This window comes from Pinus tabuliformis, chromosome 8 (genome assembly GCF_031772625.1).
Source record: "Pinus tabuliformis cultivar Carrire ecotype Pingquan chromosome 8, CPIR1, whole genome shotgun sequence".
Classification (NCBI taxonomy): domain Eukaryota; kingdom Viridiplantae; phylum Streptophyta; class Pinopsida; order Pinales; family Pinaceae; genus Pinus; species Pinus tabuliformis.
The window spans coordinates 1155603410-1155626698 of record NC_142294.1 but is presented as its reverse complement, the minus strand read 5'-3'; the positions used below and the strand labels follow the sequence as shown (position 1 = coordinate 1155626698).

Sequence of the window (23289 nt, the reverse complement as noted above, 5' to 3'; positions counted from 1 at the left end):
AAAATGTATTAAGGTGGAATGGACCTATTATCATAGGTTAGATATTTCTCATTATACACTAGAGGGTCTGTGATGTTTGGTTGAAAGACTACATACAAAATGATATAGTGGAACGCTAATTGCCCATGCCTTGAATTTTTCATCCTATAAATTGTTGATCCCCTATCATGTCTGTATTTACAAATCTTCTCGGAAGCAAACAAAGAGTCCCAATAATACAGTCTAATAACATGGATGGGGGCTCTATTGCCTACCTTCTTCACATGGCCTGACTCTCACTGGGGTAGCTATAAAGTAATGGTTTGATGCTAAGTGGTCTCACACTATTGCCTAAATAAACTAAATCAAAATGAAACAAAAAATGAATAGCTCATTTACTTGAACCATGGTCACGTGAGCCATGCTAAGGATAACTAAAAACTAGTCAAAGAAAACACGTGCATTAAAGGAATCAACTCTTGTATCATCTCACTTCATCCTCTCCTACAAAACCCCCTTCATGAAACTTGTGTTGCTAATACTGCTACTCAGTAAGTCTCTGCGAACTATCTTCAGCACAATGTTCCTACTCTTTTCTCCCTGCACTGTCTCACTCCATTCATAGGTATTACCAGTCATGGACAAAGTAGCCTTGGCCCTCATGGCTACCTCTACATATAGAAGTTAATGTGTTGCAGATAATTCTTTTGCAAAGGCAAACATGAAAGAGACCAAAAGAAGCACCAATTTGAATTTGCCTCTTCATTTTGTTGACTTGGGTTTGAATCATAAATAATATACAAAACAATAATATACACAAATCAACTGACTTGGGTTCGAATTACAAAGAATATATAGAACAAGAATATGACACATGCAGGAGCAGATCTAGGACAAAAAATTAGTTTGATAGGGACCCCTACACATAACTCAACAATGAGGAGGATTGTAGTATGAAATTTATACAAGTGAATAAAAAAGAAAACCCTTGAATTCAGTCCTACCCTCAATTTCCAAGAATGGCTGAGGGAGAAATAGCCCCTACCCAGTTTCATTGCTAGAAATTGGGTGATTAGAAACAAACCCAACATGAAATCGAGGCGATTGAATCAAAATTTCCTTGCAAACCAAGCGACTCTGGGCTTGAAGGTTTATTTGCACTTTTTTTCATTGGCTAAAATATAATAAATATTTATTTTTTAAATAATTTTTGGGCTAACTATAGAAAATGGGTGTAATAAAAAAATTCGCCCCTCCAAAACATAAAACCCCTTAAATTTCTCCCACGGGCTAATATTCACCCCTCAAATTTTCTATGATTCAAACCACACTTATCCACCAATTTAGGATTAACATAACTATAATTAGATCCACTGTCAATCAAAATATAAACAACTTGATCAGAAATCTTACCATCTATCTTGATAATAAACACCTGGTGATCTGCTTACCTATTATCTAGTGCTGCATAGATCTGTGGGATTCTCTATCCAACATCCCCCACTGTTTGCACTTCCTGAGCACTGTAGATTTGAGGCCTACCACTCTGATTCCATGGAAAATATCTTTTGCAATTATCTCCTCCATAATTCAAACACTATAAAGGTTTCCTATCATCATCCATATCCTTCTCCTAAGATTGATCCCTACCCTCTGTTAGATGCATTGAACTTCTTAGGCGATGTTGCATTTTGTTTGTTACCTATGTCTTGAAGTCTTATTTGCTTCTTATCCCATTTTCCTTTATTCTTCTCACTACCTTTCCAAACCTACTTAGTCTCATATCTATGATTTGATTGCTCATAACAATGATTTAGCTTCTTGATGGCTTCCTCCAATGATATAGGCCCATCAAACCCAATCCTATCTTTGAATGCTATCCACAACCCACTGATGGATCTGTGAATATTCATTTTCTCCTCCTTAAGATAAGGCATATACCTCAATAACTCCAAGAATATGCTAGTGTACTCCTCATCAATCATAGGTCCCATCCTTAGCTCATAGAATTATTTTTCTCTATCATCATAGTATCTCTCTGGTAGATACTTCTTCCTGAAAAGTCTCTCAACCTCACTCTAAGTTAACTCCTCTTCATGAATACCTCTGACATTCTTTACATATTCCCACCAAATATTTGCTTTATCTTCAAGATTGAATGTAGTTATTATGGCCTTCATGTTCTCAGAGTAATCATGTAATCTGAAGAACTTATTCATCCCAAGCAACCAAGCTTCTACATCCTGTGACTTCTTCATTTCTCAATCGAATGTAAGTGGATTTTCTTTCTTTAACTCATCTGGAAAATATCCCCTATCACTCGTCCTGTAAGGATGATAGCGATGATAACCATGATACTTGTCAGAACCAAAACTAAAATAAATCCTAAGTCCACTTCCTCATCTATCAAGTGTATCCAAGAATATTCCATCTCTAACTGTGTCAACTCTCTCCAACCTGTGGCCCACATGTGACCTACTACAATATGCTCCATTAGTCCTATCATCTTTCCCATCACTGATAATAGGTGATCATTGTATCTGCAAGTTTGACAAGCTCTGAAGAATCACTGCATTGACTTACGCTTATTTCTCATGTGCCCTAACAAGTATCTCTTGTGATTGAATGATTCGGTCATTATCTTCTTTTCAACTACTTATTTCTACCTTCAAACTTCTCAAAGTGTCTGCTATGTTAGGAGAATATCCCTCATCATGTTCCACACTTGATCTATAGGGAGAATATCGTGAGATGTAGTCTAACATCTTGTTAGTCATCTTTGATCTTCTCCTATTGCAAGGTATTTCATGTCAGCTCAACCAAATTATAAAAAAACCAACATACCTCAGTGTAGTTGAAGGGAGGATATCATGTTTGCAAGATCAACCAGATTATCATAATACATATATAATCATAATCATCACAGTATATAGACATCATCATCCCAGTTACCATGCATTATGCCACAACTACAACACCAACTATGTACCATGCATGCATAACCAACATATGTATGACACGTATACATAAACTATACATATAAAAACTAATATGAATGACATCACTTCTGCATGACACCACAACGATAACCATGAACGTCACCATGCATAAAAAACAAGAACATAGACCACAACCATAAGGACACATATGAAACCGACATGTACACATGACAACATATTCATCTAAGGAGAATGAAAAATAAACATCACCCAAGGAGAATGAAACCATGCTCTGATACCACTCTGTAACACCCTCCTCCCACATTTATCGAAGCTAATTGGTCCACTAGTTTAAGCATGAGATGAAGAGTTAATATGACTTGATTCAACTTCCCAAGTATAGTTAAGGAAGTGAAACAAACAAGACAAGACCAATCTAACCTTCCTCATGAGCTACAAAACCTTCAAGAGGCAATCAACCCTTCTAGGTGCCCAACCATTGATACAACTTGATTTTTTGCTGAGCTAGATCCCCAGTTGCTCCCATAGAAATCCATGCATGCGACTAAGACCCTCTAGTCTCTCCCATAAAAATCCATGCATGCGACTGAGACTCTCTAGTCACTCCCATAGCAAGGAATGCATGTGACTGTGGCCTTTTTTAAGTAGTTTTGTGCCAGTGATCCCGAATTTTGTGTCACATTTTTAGGGCCAAGGCTTAGGCCACTGCCCAAAACATCATGAAACTTCCAAGAAAGATGATTAACACTGAAACACGGTTACTGATGCAAACACTTGACCAAGGACTTAATTTGACCCCTACTAGCCATGACAAGCATTTCTTCAAACATATTGTAAACATGAAATCTACAGGGCATAACAACAAATCTGAATATAGGGATCTCATACTTATATGAGAATCATCAAGGAGAATTGATATCTCCTCCCAATAGCAGCATTGTTATCTATTAGGTCATTGATTCATTATTATTTCATTTACTAACCAAAATACGATTAGAGCCATAAATAAAGATTATTATAAAACATGTTCATAACTAGCAAATAACCATATTTATATCAATGATGAAACAATTACTAAAGCCACATAATAACAAGCACATTTACTCATGAAAATACCAAAGGAAAGGAGCTCTTATTAACATATACAAATCCAACCAAGTCAAGGACTTCCATGTACCACTCAACAATAGATTGGCCTAAACCAAATCTCTCTTTCATCTAATCACCCCCACACCATATTCCAAGCATGAATGTGGGATCTCATGAAATAACTCAGATAAAACCAAACTAAGGCTTCCAGAGGCCAAAACCCTCAACCAGTGATTTCACCTCAAGGTCGGATATCACTAACCATCATCAGATTAGTCTCTACACAAGTTGTCTAGGGCTCCAGCCATTTGTTCCAACCAAGGCTTCAAGGACTAGTAACCCAACCCACATCTATTATCGGGATCTAGAGCTTTTTTCCAACTAGGGCTTCTAAGACTAGTAACTGAACCCACCAAGGGATCCAGTGCATTTGTCCAATGAAGGCTTCTAGGACTAGTGACTCAACCCAAGTTGTTACATGACATCCAAAGTGTTTGTCCAACCAAGGCTCGAGGAACTAATAACTCCACCCACAGTCAAAGGAACATGATCACCAACCATAAAATAAAGATAAAACCCACAACGCCATGGCTATCCAGGAAATGGCAAGGCTAGGAAAAACCACACTCAATCCAAGAAATCCTCCATGCCCATGACATATCATAACCAAGAAACTGCATGCATGTGCCATGGATTCCAAAACTAAAAGGAAATCATACATACAACTCAATACTTGCAAGCAAAACCCATTGTAGTTTTTGATCTCGATGTCTTGTTTTGCTTTCCTACTTTTCATTTTCCTTCTTTCTCCAAATACCAAGTATACCACACTCCTCTAAGGGTTCTCTAGGAAAACTCTAACTGTCCAAGGGTATGATAAAGAGGGAATAGAAGAGAGAGCTCCAAGCTAAAACTGACAAAAAGCTTGCACTAACAAAAGTTGTGTATTGATCCTCATAATCCTTTTTATTAATGGCCTCTATTTTCTTCATTTTCCATTATTTTTCTTCATTTTCATCCTCACATGCAACTTGTGACCTTTCACCTTCCTTTTCTACTATTTTCCATTATTTTCATAAATAAAATGTTAATTAATGTCTCTTTTCCTTTTCAAATTCTTTGTCATTGCCTTTGCGAATTTTCATAGGCACTAATTAATCACATGTGATCTCCATCACTATGTTTTTACCCAACATTCAACTTGGATAATGTGTCCCATGACCTTGGTTATTATTTTGCCTTTATTAACTATATTGCATGGATTTTTTCATCAAATGAAGAGTCTCTAGCCTCTATATAGGTTGCATACATACAATACCATGGGTAATACCATGAGCTCTCAATACCATACATCCAATACCAGGGGCTTATTTTCTTTATATCACATTATTTCCTAAGTACTTATGGTCCCTTCCATAATATAGGTTAACCACTTTATTTATTAACTATGGCATATTTATTCATCATCCTTAATTAAACTAACTATTCGTGGTCCCTATATAATGAGGGCCAACCACTTACAATCATCATTAATGTGGTTAACCACTTATGAGATTTATTTACTAACCTAACTAATTGTGGTCCCATTTTTACATCTCATCATGCCCTTGGGTACACCCTTAGGTACCCTGTATTATCCACCCCTAAGTATACTATAGTACTCCTGTGTATTTATTGCTTTAATTGCTTCGGAGAATTATTTATGTGAGAAGATTCTCTATAGGAGAAGTTAGTTGGATGTATTGAGAGAGTGAGCCATTGCAAGGCATTGAGAGAGAAGTAATGTGGTTGTAGTAGCTTATTGAATATCATAAGTAAACCAGAGATTGTTTTCCACGAAATGAAGAGCACGTATCGAAGTGTTGTATGCAAGTAGTAATATCTAGGATTGAGGTGAAGTTGCAGAGGATTTCTTTGATCGAGATAAGACTTGCTATGGAGATATGTTGTTGTTTGATCAAAGTGTTGTATGCAAATAGTAATATCCACGATTGAGGTGTAGTTGCAAAGGATTTGCTTTAATTGCTTCGGAGAAATATTTATGTAAGATTCTCTATAGGAGAAGTTAGTTGGATGTATTGAGAGAGTGAGCCATTGCAAGGCATTGAGAGAGAAGTAATGTGGTTGTAGTAGCTTATTGAATATCATAAGTAAACTAGAGATTGTTTTCCAGGAAATGAAGAGCATGGATCAAAGTGTTGTATGCAAGTAGTAATATCCAGGATTGAGGTGAAGCTGCAGAGGATTTGTTTGATCGAGAGAAGACTTGCTATGGAGATATGTTGTTGTTGATTTGTCAAGATTGTGATGCAGAGGGAGCTGCTTTGGTGATTGGGGCCCAGTGTTAAATATTTTGAAAAGTGACAATAAAGAGTTTGAGGAGGTCACGACTTGTGACAAGTGGTGGCTTGCCAAGAGAGGGGTAGTGACCAGCTAAACCATTATGGGCATAGTGGCTCCTTGCTCGTGGTGGCCAACTAAAAAATGTAACATTGATTTCAAAAATAAAAGATTCATAACAGCGCAACAATAACATGGTGGTTTTTGTCCCTTCAAAGTTTCCACCAAAAATATGTGTGTCCCCTTTTGCATGTGTAACATTGATTTGAAAAATAAAAGATTCATAGTAGCGCAACAATAACATGGTGGTTTTTGTCCCTTCAAAGTTTCTACCAAAAATATATGTGTCCCCTTGTGCATGCTTGTACTGATATTTATCATGGATTTCGTGTGTTGATTTTATTTTACAGTTATATTCCTATTTACTAATGTTATGACATGCACAATTATTTATTGATTTTAAAAAATAATAATAAAAAATTTATAAGTGTTATCACTACTTATTCACCTCACCTGCCTCTCTCAATAATGATCTTAAAAACTGACAAAACAAATACTATCTCCCTAACTTTAGAGACATAATATATATTATAAGCTTAGAATTAATCATTTTTTAATGCTATAATTGGAAAGATCAATTTCAAACACTTATCATCTATCCAAACCTAAATGCAATATCACTCGAAATCTGAATGCGACATCACACGGAAGAGAAATCCAACCTAATAAAACAACTAAAAAAATTATATCCTTTTCAATATGCATAATAGTTTCTTTGAATAAATATGGTTTACACTTTTTTATATATTGGCTTTTTTCAATACTAGTCAATGAGGATATTTACCTATATATTTTCTCAAACATTGATAACAGGAGCCGTTGGCTTCCCAATCAAATGAAAGCCTAGGGTTTTTCACCCTTGGATTGGAAAAAAAATTGTATGAAAAAATATCTATATTCAAGTTGCTTTTTGTGATCAACAAAATTCTTTCATGAGGGAAAAAATATATATATCCTCTCGATATCAAGAGGACTATGAAAAAAAATCAACGAAAACTTTGTTTTACATATAATTTTTTTCTCTAAATTCATATAAAGTTAAATCTTCCATATAAACTAAACACACTTCTTTATTATATTAATTAAATTCCATTTTCTCAAAGCATAGAGTCATATTTAACTTTGATATTATTGAAGAGAAGTTATTCTTCATTATATTAATTAACTTCCATTTTCTCAAAGCATGGAGTCATATATAACTTTGATATTATTGAAGAGAAGTTATTCAGTAGTGGTGTTTTTTTTTTTTTTTAAGAATAACACCTCACGTTTTGAAAATATATATTGGTATTTGCACTTTATAGGTCAGGAACTACTATCAACGTGTCGACCTACTTCAATCTAAATTTTGAAAAGATGTTGTGCAACTACAATAACAAATTTTTGAGGTAACATCTAATATTTTATAGTGCACACAATCCATGAAGTCAGGGAAATATAGGGTTGATGCATGTAAAGTTATTGTGGTGACAACATTGGAAACTTTTTGAAGTAAGTTTAAGTACACTATCGTAAGAGCATTGGGAATCCTATACCCTTTCAAGTGAGTAAGGTTATAAATAAATATTGATGTTTAGAATTGTTTAATTTTTAATTCATTATGTGGGATTAATGTTGTTCGATAATGTTAAAATTTGTGTTTATGGTATTATTAAATTAAAATTTGTATATTTTTTTTATTATTTGTATGTTAGTGAGTCTTTTTCTTTTCTTTTTATATATAGTTTTATTTTTTAAGTCTTTCTATATATATAATTTTAATTTTAATTCAATAATTACATAGGAATGAAAAAAACATGTATTACAATAACTTTTCACATCCAACATTAAGTTAATGAAATTGTTTTTATTTTATTTCAAGTAATTTATTTCAAGTAATTTATATATTTTTTGACAAAATATTTTTCAATTTATTTAATAGTTTTACATTTAGAAAAAAATAATAAATATTCACAATTTAGTATTATAAAAGACTATTAACCATATACATATATAAAAGCTAATTTGTTAACTATAAATAAAACTAAATTGAAAATATTTATTCTATATCTTTTATCTCAATTTTTTTTGTTTATTTATTTATTTTGATTTTACAATAATCTTTTATATCCCATATTTATTTTCTCATATAATTTGATTATTATTTTTTATTCTATCTTATTAGTTAATATATTTGTATTTGAAAATATAAATATATTATTTTTCTGTTTTATTACTTAATATATTTCTATCTGAAAGAAAGAAATATATTATTTTTCTATTTATTCCATATTTAGGAAAAAATTAAAAACACAAATCAAATTGCAATATATTCATGTTTACGGTTCTTTATTTCCAAATGTGTTGCATCAACTGCGGTTACTCTCTTGATGTGTCTCATTTCTCTGGTTTTCAAATTATTAAAACCAAATTTGTTTTGTGCATTCAAACATAAATGCTAAGCCAAATATATGTTATGTAATTATCCAAAGAAGTTGGTACGCCACCTACATTTATACCATCTCTTTGTACTGAATTCCGTCATGTCTTTGGAAATAATACATTACCCCATAATTACTCTCACCATCTGAAAAATTGTAATAAACTATAATTTATCACAATTACAAACTCTTTGACTCACATTGACATTATATACATGTAAAATACATAACGGGCACCACTTAGAGAATGATCAAGCTCTGCATAAGCTAGAGATTGGCATCTTCGTTTCTTTCTGGGTACCTGCTTGATTTCCTTTGTTCCGGAGGCTGGCCGCAGTCGCTTTATTGTGTCCATTATTCGGAAACATTTATTTCAGTCACACTTACGTTTTTTACTGGCAACAATTGACTGGAATCGAATATGGAATCGAAAATCCAATGGCATCGATAATGAGAGGACCATTAAGAAAATTGAAGGTGATGAGATCAGATTAGCAAGGAGGAAGGTCAGAAGGAGGAGGAGGGAGCGATTGAAGGGGTCCTTTTCCGTTCTTCACAATCCATGCCATTTTCAGTCCCCACGATGTGTGAATTTCCAAGTGACAGTGCATGAACCAGACTCCTGCATCCATTCCATGGGTTTTATATCAATAAAGATTAAACGAAATCAATGAAAACACTTTTTTATATTCATTACACATAGATTTTGAAAATATATCGAAATCTAAAAGTCAGGAGAAATAAAAATAATATTCAATTTGATTTAAACTGTGATGAATGTTAAATATATAATGAAATGAGATTATATTTATATATGTTGATTGACTTACCTTAGCTACCAAAAAAAACGTACCTGGATTGTCAGCCCTGAATCTGATTGCCATCCAACCTCCTTTGGGAACTCCTGCAGTGTTTCTCTCGACAGGATCAACGAGGTTAAATTTTGGTGCATCCTTTGATTCGTTGTAGTTACCAACACCTTGGCCAACCACGAAGAAATTGAAACCATGAAGATGGAAAGGATGGCTTTCTGTGCCAGCAATGCTGGTGTCTTGAAGAACCAGTTGAACTGTAGTATTGAAGGGAAGGACTTTTACTCTGGTTCCATTAATAGGTTTTGTATTATTGGGTGGAGTGCCTGTGTAATTAAAAGGGAATGGAGGATTGTCTGGAAAATTGGTTTTATAGACCCCCTTTATCTGGTTGAAATAGTGAGATTGAAGAAGAGCCTTGCTTGGGAGAACAAATGAAATGTTGTTGACAGAGGCAGTGAATTTGGTTCCATTGGGTCCTTGACATGTGGTATTTCCCACCCCCACTGGACAAGGATTCAGTCCAAGACCAACTGTGAAAAGAAACTTTCTGTCCACCTTTTGAGGAAGCAATGCTGGGAATTGTGAGTTTGCCAAACTTTTAAGTTTGGCACTGAAATTGGCTGCAAAATTTGTATCATTGAAGGATGGGAGTTTTGGTAGAATAATGGTGGAAGAATTTTTAAACTTATGAGAATTATAACTCACAATACCTGCAACAGTGGAATTATCAAATGTCCCTGAACCTGTAACTAAAGGACTAGCAGCTATGACAAATTGTTTATTTCCTCCACCAGTAGCATTAGCAGTAAGTAAAACATTGGTAGTCTGCCCTGGGGTTATAAGAAGAATATCTGTCCGGAAAGGCTTGACATACACTGCATCCACCTCCACAACTGTTAAACTGTGATTTGCAATGGCAAGGAAGAGTTCATCATTGAGTGCAGCATTGATGATACGAAGAAGATATGTCTCTCCAGGATGCACTTTCAAAACAAATGTCTCTGTAATGTTTGGTCAGGAAATCATTTAGTGAGTGCCATCCTCATTTCTATGCAATATATGAAAAAATCATGTAACATATTAGTCATTAACCCTCATGTAAACACATTCATACTTAATCCTCTTTTTTACAGAACTTATATAGATGTGAGCACAATTTCCATTACCATTGGAGCAGTTATAAAGTGGTCCAGGAAGTCCATTTATAGTGTAGGCATCGGATACATTTGGACCACCTCCTGTTTGAAGAGCCTGCTGGATAACTTTCTCAGTATTTGCATTCCACCATTCTCCTGCAACAGCAAAGATTAGCCCTTGGCCCACAGTTACAAGGTCCATATCATTCATAAGATTAGCCCTTGGACCATAGTCACAAGGTACATATCATTCATAAAAGTATTGGAAAGGACTTAAAAGTAATGTTACCGAGAAGGACGGGGACTTCTTTGTGTGGCTTGGGAAATGGATAGGGAACGTGTAGCTTAGGATATATGATGATGGCCCCATATACACTAACTCTTAACCAAGATATGTGTGCGTGCCACCATAGAGTTCCTCTCTGCCCTGTGATTGTGAAGTTATAGACGTAACTCTTTCCTGTTTGAATTGGACATTGGGTGACATAACCAGGACCATCAGCCCATCCAGATCTCAGCTGTCGGACCCCATGCCTGAAAAAGACATACGCTCTCTTCAATTAATCAACCAATATTGAATGATACTATTTAATGGACTATGATTTCCAATAGCAATATGTTGTCTACAATTAATCAACCAATACTGAATGCTACTATTTAATAGACTATGATTGCCAATACTCAATACTACTATTTAATATAAGGCTACGATTATTTAGTACACTGTATTTACATTATTCATAAAGATTATTTGATTATTTTATATATTGATTGTAGATTTTAAAAATATTTTAAAATTTGATAGATAATAACAATATTAAACAATTGATTTTGATCTTGTTTATCGAATTCTGAGAAGCAATCAAGTTAAGTTAAAAACTGCAAAAACCTAAGCACATTGTTGTATGCAAGATATAATGAATACTTAATACTACTATTCAGTGGATTGTATTTGTATTGCTGCATGGAGAATATGTTTAAGTGGATTGACGATTCTAAGAATATTCTAGAATCAGATTGACAAAAACAAGATCAAAACAATTAATTTTGATCTTGTTCATCAAATTTTGGGAATGCAATCCAGTTAAGTTCTGGCTGCAAATAGCCTAACCACATTATTACATGCAGACTATTGTCATCTAAACTGCAGATTCTAAAAATATTTTGAAATAAAATAAACGAAAACAAAATTAAACAATTAAATTTGATCATATCCATCAGATCCAGACACTGCAATCCCGTTAAAGCTCTGCAGTCAGCCTGCAATTACTATGAAAGAATAGAATTGGTATAATTACCAGTGAATAGTAACGTTGTCCTTGACGTGGTTTACAAGTTTTATAATGACCCGATCTCCCTCGCGAGCAAAAATCGTTGGTCCTGGATACCGTCCATTGACTGTAATCAAACGTTTTGAGTGGCAAAGACGTGTCACGTTCTTTAGCCTCACCTGAATGCAACGCAGTACCATTAAAACTAGGTCAATAAAAACAAACACGCCATTAACTCCAAAGCTAGCTATATATATATATATATTATTTTGCAGTATGAATACTTTATAATTATTACGTTGAACTTGTAATGCCTGGTTGTAGACTCATGCTTTCCTGCTGCTATATCCAGGTACTGAATCACCATTAGCAGGATGACAATTAACCAGCACTTCACACCTGGGCAAGCGCAGAGCAACATCTTCGATCACAAAATTTTATAAACTATGAAAATATAGCTGAGATTGCTGAGATCAACTGGGAAGCTTTAGTGTATATATTCATATATATACACCCATCATTCGTATTCAGGCCCGCAGAGAATGCTTCTAGAAGTGGGGTACAATTTGGTGTTGATTCCATGGAGTAGAAAATAAGAAAACAGACCAGCCTGACCAACTCAACTCATGAAATCTAAGCCAGCCTGTGCATGAACGTCTGCATAGATAAGCATGGTAATAAAAAGGAGAAAAAACCTAATTCCTTCCGTTCAGGTGTACCAACTCCATAGATCCCGTACGTTCTAAGCTGGGCCAGGAGTTTTTGGTTTGATGTAATGAAGGCGAATGGAGATTGGCTTGAGTCATCAGTGTTCAGCTGTGGGAGATGAATGAAGCCTTAATGGTGAAGGTTAGGGCATGAATCCTTATCTAGTATGGTGTTCAGGATATGTTTGTTAGGACAGGTTAGTCAGGGGTGTAAGCTGATAGGTGTATGTGAATAATGAGAAAATTTTAATTTGTTTTTGGGAGAATATGTTTTTCAGATTCGGTAAGAAGAATTTTATTTGAAGTTATAATTATAATTCTCGTACTTATGATCATTGCGAGATGAAAGATTTTAGTTGAAATGAATTTTTAAAAAACTCTTCCAATTCACGTATTATCTTCCAAATACGTTATTTATGATATTTCCCATGCTTTTTCGAGATGAAAGAGATTTTGGTTTATGAGAACATTTAAAAATAAAAATTTAATTAGTATAATTTTAAAACAGAATATATGGGTTTTGGGTTTTGGATAAAGGGTGATTTGGTGCTTTGTTAAAGCATTCTCAGTTTAATTTGGATTAAGGTGGTATATTAAACATAAAAAGGTGATTAGCTGTTTTGTTAAGGTATTCTTTAATATGAAATTACCTATTTAATTCCTATCTTTGTTAAGGCACTTTTTGATATGAAATTACCAGTTTGATTCCTATGAAGGTGAAACACTCTCTGATATGGATTTGACAGTTCAATTTCTATCAAGGTGATTTCTTAAAGCACTTTTTAATATGAAATTACTAGTTCAATTCCTATCAAGGTAATTCTTTAAAGCACTCCTTAATATGAAATCACCAATTCAATTTCTATCAAAGTGATATCAAAATTACCAGTTCAATTCTTATCAAAATGATATATTAAATATAATAAAAATATAATTCTGACAAACTTGATATTTTCAAAATAAAACTCTTAAAATTTTTGATTCATTTCAACTTTAAAAAACCAAAACACTGCCCAAAATTTGAGTCTAGCCATTTATGAACTCGTCATGAAACTAAACATCGCTGTACAAAGGATCGGTGTGCGTTTTTGGAATCGAACGCGTACCTAGTTTTGCCCGGAAATTAAAATTTTATAAAACGATTCCTTTGATTTGTTTAGCAGCTACGGTATAACGGTATTTGGAGAGCGTAGTGAAAGGACGGTTGAAGGCATCAACCAACCACCGGGTGGTTTGAACAGGGATAGGGATGAATTAGACAGGTAAATGGTTTATTATGGGGGTGATTTGTTGTTTAAATACAATTAATATGTGTTTGGAAATTGTCAGCGTTGAAACTTACAAAAATAAGTTATAGATTTTTCAAAATCAGCATACATGAGGTGTTATTCAATTTGAAATTTATCCTCAGTTTGAATTATTTTTTTCTGTTTTTATAATTTTTCACTTTTCATATATTTATGTTTATATTATATGAAACTTACAAAAATAAGTTATAGATTTTTCAAAACCAGCACACATGAGGTGCTTTTCCATTTGAAATTTATACTCAGTTTGAACTATTTTTTCCAGTTTTAATAATTTTTCTCTCTTCATATATTTGTGTTCATATTATATTTGTGTTCATATTATATGTTATATGGTTGGAAATGATTATTTTTATATAGTTTTGACAGTTTACATAAAGTTTAAATTTAGAGATAGTTAGTCATGTGTGAGCTGAGATTAGTATATCTATTATTAATGTTTTTAGGTATTTAATCATGTACCATCAACCAATCTAATTTAAAAATTTGAGTTAGAGAGACAACTCTATTAAGTTGTGTGTGATATTTTTGCGAGTGTTTGAGTCTGATTTTCTCCTATGTCTCTTCACAGTACTAACAAAGCTTTGTTTTGTAAACCCATTTTACACCTATGCAATTTTTATTCTCTTGCGATTCTACTAGATCCCATGTATCATTCTTCTCTATGGAATACATCTCTTCATCCATTTCTTTGACCCAATTTTCATCTTTCAATCTCTCTTAAAAACATGTTGATTTCCAAGTAAACAATGCAAAATTTGAATTCACATCTAAGTTTTCATAGATCTCTCAAACTTCTAGTCTTTCTAGGTCTTAAGGAATCATATTTCTACTTGATTAAGTAGTAGGAGTAGATTGAGTTGTTGGAGTAGAGGATTCACCTTTAGATACAATGCAGGCACACTAATGCTTCTAGTGAATCCAATGCTAATTAGATATCAATCAATCCTACTATGGCAAGGTTTAAGAGCTTCCTTGAGTACATATAGAGCTTTCTTCAGTCTATACACCTTATTTTCAATACCTTTTATCACATATCCTTGTGGTTGCTTCACATATACTTCTTCTGCTAAAATGTCATTCAAGAATGTTGACTTTACGTCCATATGATAAAATTTCCACCTGCAATGAGCTGCTATGGCTAAGATAGCTCTAAATGTATATAATCTTACAACTAGTGCAAAGGTATCACCATAATCTACTTGGGGTTATTGTGAAAATCCTTTTGATACCAATATATCCTTGTAATTTTCTATTTTTCCTTTCTCATTGAGCTTTGTAATCTTTACCTTAGTAATCAACATTTTTTACTAGGAAGCTTATGATATATGAATCAATCATCTCTTTTAAATACTACAATATACTCTTTTTCAATAAATTGGTTAACACTAAACAAGTTATGTTTCAAGCCTAAAACATAATATATATTTGATATGTGCTTGTTATAACCTTATTTGATGAAGATGTTTAGTTGATGTATTTTCTATATAAATAATGTTTAATATAATATAATTCCAAAGAGTGAAAATAAAAAAAAATGGGAAACACATTTTCGTATATAGAGATAAGTCACACTATGATTGGAAAGTCTAGTCCCAGGAAAATATTCAAAATATTTTCTTGGCCCAGTTTTCTCTGCTAGTTTAGGTGGGTTAATGTGGGGTTTCAAACTTTAGACGGAGATTGGAAAGTCTAGTCCCAGGAAAATATTCAAAATATTTTCTTGGCCCAGTTTTCTCTACTAGTTTAGGTGGGTTAATGTGGGGTTTCAAACTTTAGACGGAGAGTTTAAAAAGGTTTCAGTAGAGAGGTTTGGTAAAAAAAATCTCTTCAACAGACTTTCACGTAAGAGTTTAGATTCTAATTTAGATTCTAATTAAAATTTTTGGCCGAAAATTTAGATTCCATTTTAAACTCTTAGCTAATTTTCTCGTCCAAAAGTTTTTGGAAAAGCAATTTCTCAAGCCCAAAATATGGGTTGAGAGTTTAGATTCTACTTAAAATATCTGGGTCGAGAGTTTAGATTCCATTCAAACTCTCGGCAAATAAATCAAGATTTTTGTTAATAATCCCAGTCAATAGCTTGAATGTTATAAATTAGAAAAACTAAAATGTTACTAGCCATTTTAGTGGTGGCCTACGAAAACAATACTATTGGTTTTTCATCGTGGTCCGCAAAAATCACTTCTTTAGCTCCTCTCAATTCAATTGCGAAAACAACTTCTTCAGTTCCCCTCTATTCAATTCAAGTGCAAAAATGACTTCTTCGTGTGAAAATGACTTCTTCGATTTATTGATGAATGTTTCTTTGCCGAGGTTACCTTTTGGCAAATCATCCTTTGTCTGTTAATGCATGGATGAGAGTATCCGTTACTAAGGTTACTAAGTTGAGCATCTGGTAATCGAATGAGAAAGTGTACAAGGGTGCAATTAAGAGTTAAGTTGACTGCTAAGTAAGGTGGTTTGTAATATTTTTTTAAGACCTAGATTCAACCCACCTAGAGGCCTTGCATGAGGCTGATCCTAAACTGAATATGTTTTGTATTAGATGCATCATTACAAAGTAATGTTGGGACAATAAAAATAAAGAAATCTTGTAACTTAATTAAAATGAAGTTTTGCACCTACACAATCCATGATGGGCATCTAGTTTTCATTCACCACAAATATGGTTAGACCCTTTTACAGCGGGAAAAGAAACAAGTTGATTACCAAGTGGGTGTACCTCTAGTTGAATGAGGCCAAGTTCATGCTTAATTGAGGCATGAAAAGTTGTATTTAAGTTGAGTTAAAGGTTTGGCATCTAGTTGAAAAGGGACCTCTGTAGATAGTAAAATGTCGAGTCAAATCATCCGCAATACAAGCCAATCAACTCACTTTAGCTAGTATACTTCAATGCATTAGTCAACCAAAGAAACATGAGATGATTGATCGATTAATCAACTCGATAAATGCAATTCCATCTAGCCATTAATCCACTAGAGAGATGTCAGTTAGTCAATGTACCCTTCTTCAAAAGAGTTGATAGTAAATGAGTTGTGTATGTCGAATGCAGAGTCAAGATGAGGTATTTTTTGTTTTTTTGAAATATTGTTTAGGTCATTTGAGTTTTTTTCCTAGTCCTCTGAGCCAAGATCATTGAATGCATAGTGTCAACTCTTTCTTGAGATAACCAACTAATTCAAATTGTGGGTACACTGATTGGGTGCCTATTGGCTACTAGACTGATTCCCCTCTCATTTTCAAAATGATATGGGCCCCACTATTTTCACTTGGATTTTTATTTTGGATTTTCATAATTAATATTTGAAGCATGGATTCTAATATGGACTTTAATAAGATCTATTGTTTGTGATTGACACAATGCTTTAACCAAAATATGACACTTGTATTTAATATATGGATTTGGGTTATTTATCTTGATTTTGTAACAATGATGTAACCTATATGCTCTTACACTACAATGTGTGGTTACAAATCGCAATAACCTAGCCAATCTCTTGTTACAAAAGCCTTCATTCTAGTTTGTGTACATTTCATTCCTTTATATAAATATTTATTATGTTGCATTGCAATAGGTTTTATGAATTTTCATTGAATTTCTATCTTGTAACAAAATTAATTTATCAGCAATATGATTAAAGGTTGTATTATTATATATGATGGTATTGACATTTTAAAAGTTTTATTGGTTCCACATTATATATTAATATGAGGTTACATGGTTTTGGAAATAGGCTTATATGTCTATGCGTTCTGAACTTTGTCATTTCATGACCCTGTTATACTATTGATCATTATCAAATATTTTTGCTCAATGCACTAATTTGTAACTTTGAATTTATTTCTATCGCAATTATTAATGAAACTTCTAGTTTTTTGTGCCATTAAGCGTGATACTAAAAATTCTTGATCCACTGCATAATGAAACAACATGTGCCAAGTGTAAGTGGATTCAGGAATATTTATTTTGAAAAAAATATTATTCATTTTTGATAACTTGGTGGGACACGTCTAAACCCACAACTATGGTTATTTCCACATGTTACTATTACTCGCCATTGTCCTGACTTTCATTTTCGAGCCATAGTATTCCCCAGGTTTTCACAGTTCTTGTCTAGTACTTTTGAACTCGATGACCTGCCAATTCAAATTTTATGGTTTTGGTTTACCTCCAATGAGTTTCATTTCAATTCTTGACCTCCTCATGCTTGTTATGCGAGCTGTTAGGGTTTCCAACCATTTGTTCTATCTATATACCTTTTCGATCCGTATCCTTGTTAAAAATTATCAAATTTCAACTATGCCTCCAATAATTCAAACTGAACCTATTGGAGTTGATCTTATTAAGACATATGAAGAATATCCACCATTATTCCAACAAGTTGGGTAGTAGAGATTTCTCCAACTATTTCAAGGTTACAACGAGGGAGTTGTCGAAGATTCTGTAGCCACATTCGATGGTAAGAAGGCAAGAGTTGGTGACTTGGAAATTCCTATTGATGTAAGTTTCATCGTTGAGGTGGCTTACCTTCCCATAAAGGGAGAAAAATGGTCAAAATAATATCGAGTCCATGATATAGCCTAGAAGAATTTTTTGATTGACAATGACTACATATATGATGTAAAAGGTATGTATGCCTCCTTGAATCCTAAGTGGCAGGACATGTTGCTTATTCTGCATTGTTATATTTCATGGGAAGGGCATTTTGGTCTAGTTTGTATCTACCATATATGCCTCCTTATGGTGTTTTTGGGGCATAAATTAAATCTTCTTTATTTTCCGTGTAAAATCCTAAACAACATTGCTAAAGATTACCAAGCCCAATGAAATAACCTAGAAAGGTCGTTATTTCACCATGGATTCATTTGTATTTTGGTCAAGAATTACCTAGTCAATATGGAGGTGAACGGAATTTGTTTCTCCTGCAGAATGGGTTTCATAAACCCCAAGTTTATGAACAACCAAGTTCTACAACTAAGGTTTTGTCTAATCCTTCACTTGCCAAACCAATGTTGTTTAATTCTCATATTGATGATAATCCTCAAGGGTTGTTCCATGCATACCAAGTAGATGATTCTTACAGTAACAAATAGGTAAACCCTAAAATCATACCTATATCTGTTACTCAGAGTATGGCAAAAAATGTTGAATTCCACCATGAGGAATTAAAATGAGAATTTAAGGAAAAGCAATGGTCAATACCTTCACCTTCTAGCCCTTGGTTCAGAATTTCAAAACAAGAACCAACGAGTCAACTGGATTGTGATTCACAATCTAAAGTGAAGGCCAAAGAAACAAAAAGAAATATTTCCTAAGCTTGGCGAAATAAATGAAGGAATACCCTTGTAAAGGAGGTATTCATCGATTTAGAAGCCCTAGTCAAGCCTTTGATGAAAAATATTGAACTTAATATATAGGTTGTTCTAACAATGATAAAGTTGAGCCCCATGGAAATAGTAACACAAACGAGATTCCTCAAAGACATTCTAGTTCTGACCCTACTTTGGTTGACCTATATTGGCATTAGTAATTCTTATTCATTGTGCCTTGCTTGGAAAATCATTTCAACCAATTGTTACAAGAAAATGAATAGCTCAGAGTGTTACACTAAAAAATGTCACCATGACCACTTACAGTTAGTATGGCTCAAATCAACAGTCATGCTACCCTCTTAGGCAAGTCTTATGCCTCTGCTATCCATCTCAAACTCAAAGAAGAGAGAAAGTCTTGTCAAAAATATGTTTATCTCTGGGGTCGCAGGTTCTCTCTAGCCTTACCTGCGGGGACGCTGACCATGTTCACAAAATCTGCGTCCATGGACGCTCTGTATGTTAAGGGACAGGTGCGTCCCTCTGTAAAAGGCAAAATGCGCGAGTTTTATCTTGAAGAAGTTACTTGTGGTTACTTCTAGAACATTCTAGAGGTCGGTTTGATGAAATGGATGCGCCTCCAGTTGGTTCATGTATCTCTATTAAGGGGGAACTTATCCCATCAATAAGGGAGCTATCCCACCCAAAGAGGGGGATGATCCCATTGATAGTGGACCTGAATAACCTCTTTACAGCACTATAAATAAAGGCATTGAGCCAGAAGGAGAAGAGGTTGGAGCTATACATTTTCTTTGGGTAAATGCTGCAGGATTTAGGTCTTCCATTAGAGCCTTTGTGAGGAGAGATTGTCTTCACTTGATTCTACTTGGGAGAGGGTGAGCTTTGTCAAAGTAGAGGAAAACCCTTGATGGACCCTGGGAGGAACTTGCACAACACCAAGGCCAGGTTGTAAGAGTTTCTTTGTTTCGTTATTAATACAAACTGGTTTATTTTTCTCAATAGCTTGTGTTAATGAGTTATTTCATGTGTTCCTTGGTCTGCATGTTGAATATATGTTTTATTATATGAAATGCAAGTGCTTGGTAATTGTTTGATTGTTTGTGGTTGCAGGAATTGACTTGAAGGAGGAGCTCATCCGGATCGTCAAGAACGGACTTCAACAACAGTGTTTTGGAATAAGGTAAGCCTAAACACTTGTAGTTTTCATGTTGTAAAAGGTGTATTTAGAGAAAGATCACTCCATTTTGTCTTGTTTGTCATTAGAACGTCTTAGACTTCTAGGAAGGTCAGTCGTGTCCGCACCCTTGACAAATTCCGTGTGACAAATTGGCGACTCCGCTGGGGAATCCATTAATGAGAGAGTCTTTTCCTTTATATGAACTTTGCTTTGAGAAAATCATTTTTATTTTCTGGTTTTTGACTGTGAGAATTAGTATTTGGGTGGCTTAGCTTTAGATTTAGTTAGATTTGATTTTTCTTCATTTTTCCAGAAGGACGCACCCTCTAAGTACTGCACAGTGCGTCTTTGGACGCGCTGTTGCCGTCTGCACAGAGCGGGGCCGCACCTGTGACAACGGGTTGCCTGCGTCTTCCTGTAAACTTTAAGAAAATTCCATTTTTGCTTTAAATTGCTTTTAGATTTTGTTTTTCCTTAGTGTTTTCTGCCCAGATCCTTTAGTACCCTGTCAAGAATTTTCACCTGAACTAGTTTTGTGAGCTTTGAGTGTTTTAGTGGTTTTCAACGAAGTTTAGACCTAGGGTTTGATTTTTGGAAAGGCTTTGTAGTGACTTTGATAGTAGAAAGTTGTCCAGCCTTAGATCTCTCTGGTTAGTCAACCTTCTTAGAAGTCGGGCCTGTCGTAAAGTCTCCTTTTGTGAGCAACTTGCCATTTGAGTTGTGTTGGGTCAAATTTCGAATTGCTTGTTTATAAAGTATTGATTTCCATTTTACAAAAAGAACAAAAAGATTAGAATTTTGTTTTGACTAGTTTTTGGTTCTGCAATAAGCTAGTCCTTGATTTGATTGTGATCAAGTAAAACACCTTAGAAATAATCATTGTTATTTTTGGCCTCGTTAAGATTGCTTAGAGTAAATTTGCCCTTAGTTTGCTTATGAGTGCATTTTCATAGATTTTAAGAGTTGTTAAGATTGATTTTTGGTTATATTAGATTTATTTGCTTTATTAAAAGAAAAATACAAAAACATCTTCTTAAAAAGTCTTGTTTCAAGTAGCTTTTTGTTTTCGAAAGAAGAAAAGAGTTTTTTCGTGCATGTAAAGAGAGGTTATGTTTTTATGCTTGGAAAAGACAAACGAATTGTTTCTTTGATTGTCTTCAATTAAGAAGTTGCTTTTATAAAGATTGCATTCTCTCAACTTTTTAGTTAAGCAATTCATCGAAAAAGTAAAGTAGTGGATAAATCATTCTAGGTGCATTTTGTAGTGGTTTCGAGTCGAGTCAACACACCACTGGTTTCACTTCCATCACCTTTTGACTTAAGAAACAACCTTAAAAGTAACGCTTAAATTAAAATCAATCTAGTAATCTTTATTTTTCTAGGGCTCTGAAACACCAACATAGCTTAGGCTAGGGTCTTGGAGTAGGTGAGTACTTAACTCTCCAAGACTACAAAACCAAACAGATAGTCTATCTTGAGTAGAACAAATCCAATTGTTTCAGTTACATTCTGGGAAAGCTCCTCTTAAAGGAGACGCACGAGCTCGTGTCCGAACCAGTGAGGGGATCATTCCTCCCTCGTTGGGAACGACGCCAGATAGTACGTATTACAAACGGTAAACCTCGGATTAACCATTGTCGAGGAGCCAGGGGTCACTTATCGGTAAACCTTGGATTGTTGTCAAGGAGCCGGTAAGGGGATTGAGCTTGCTACTCTGCCCTTGCGTGCTGTCGGAGTTTAGACTGTTCCCCCAGGTGTATTTGTTACTGTTGGTGACCCTAGTGACCATAATCTTTAGGGTTCTACCGAGGTGACGGTGGAGGGAAGGTCCCACTGTACCTGGAGCAGACGTCGGTTATACTCACTTGGATTTTCCGGGGGGTTCACTTCACTTCGAGACGGTTAAAGTGGAGGAACTTGGTCCGGTCTATTCATTAAGCAGGTTGCCGGGGTAACTGTTCCACCCACCACTTCTGTACTGAATTCGGCGATGTTGGGCTTCATCACCAACTAGTGTTTTCGGTCCGGAAGGCTACTGTTTGTGTATGGTTTGACTCCTAGATTTGATAGCGTGTGTTAATTTGTTTGTTTTTACTTTTAGAGACCATAGGTGTGAATTGTGAATTTTAGTTGTTAAGTGTGAATTGTGAATTGTTAATTTTAGTTTTAAATTGTTAATAAAATTCACTGAAGTTGAATATAATGGCAAATGTTCCGGAATTTATCAACCTAGGAACCCCTCCTAATGAGAATCCTAGTACTTTTCCTTACTTTGGAAATGTTGGTCCTCCTTATATGGCTACTTTGTCATTACCTGGATTTACAATAGGTTTACCGATATAGTTATTTTCAACTTCGTTGGCCCAAAGTACTCCAATTGTTCCACCTCAACCGGATGCTTCACCTCAACAGAGTTCACCATCTCAACATCACCAACCTTCTGTTGACCCTTTACCTTCTTCGCCTAATTTTTCTTCCTCCATTTCTTCCTCTTCGCCTGGTAAAAGCCTTGATGCTAGTAACCAGGAGGTTAAGAAGAAGAAGAAAGGGAAGAAGAAGAAGAAGAAGAAGAAGCAAGATAAGAAAGAAGTCAACCAACCAACCATGGCTGTAAGTGTTAGTTGTGTTGAGGAAAATTCCGACATGCACCGTAAACCCAAATACCCTTGCAGGCTTTGTAAGGGTGACCACTTC

General features: G+C 34.6%; 1 protein-coding gene across 1 annotated transcript; it reads right to left on the bottom strand.

Moving 5' to 3' along the window:
* Positions 1-8901: 8901 nt before the first annotated feature.
* Positions 8902-12534, bottom strand: LOC149239436 (laccase-4-like). The gene is made up of 6 exons (XM_089367143.1): positions 12369-12534; positions 12098-12249; positions 11089-11333; positions 10830-10955; positions 9702-10664; positions 8902-9470 (listed from the first exon to the last, which is right to left on the bottom strand). The coding sequence occupies exons 1-6, from the start codon at positions 12489-12491 to the stop codon at positions 9340-9342; spliced, it is 1740 nt and encodes a 579-aa protein (XP_089223269.1). The 5' UTR covers positions 12492-12534; the 3' UTR covers positions 8902-9339.
* Between the last annotated feature and the right edge of the window lie 10755 nt (positions 12535-23289).

Coding starts and splice junctions, on each gene's coding strand:
- LOC149239436 (XM_089367143.1), bottom strand. CDS start 12,491: ATGTTGCTCTGCGCTTGCCCAGGTGTGAAGTGCTGGTTAATTGTCATC. Junction 11,334..12,097: donor GACAACGTTACTATTCACTG/GTAATTATACCA, acceptor TGTCTTTTTCAG/GCATGGGGTCCGACAGCTGA. Junction 10,956..11,088: donor AGAAGTCCCCGTCCTTCTCG/GTAACATTACTT, acceptor TTGCTGTTGCAG/GAGAATGGTGGAATGCAAAT.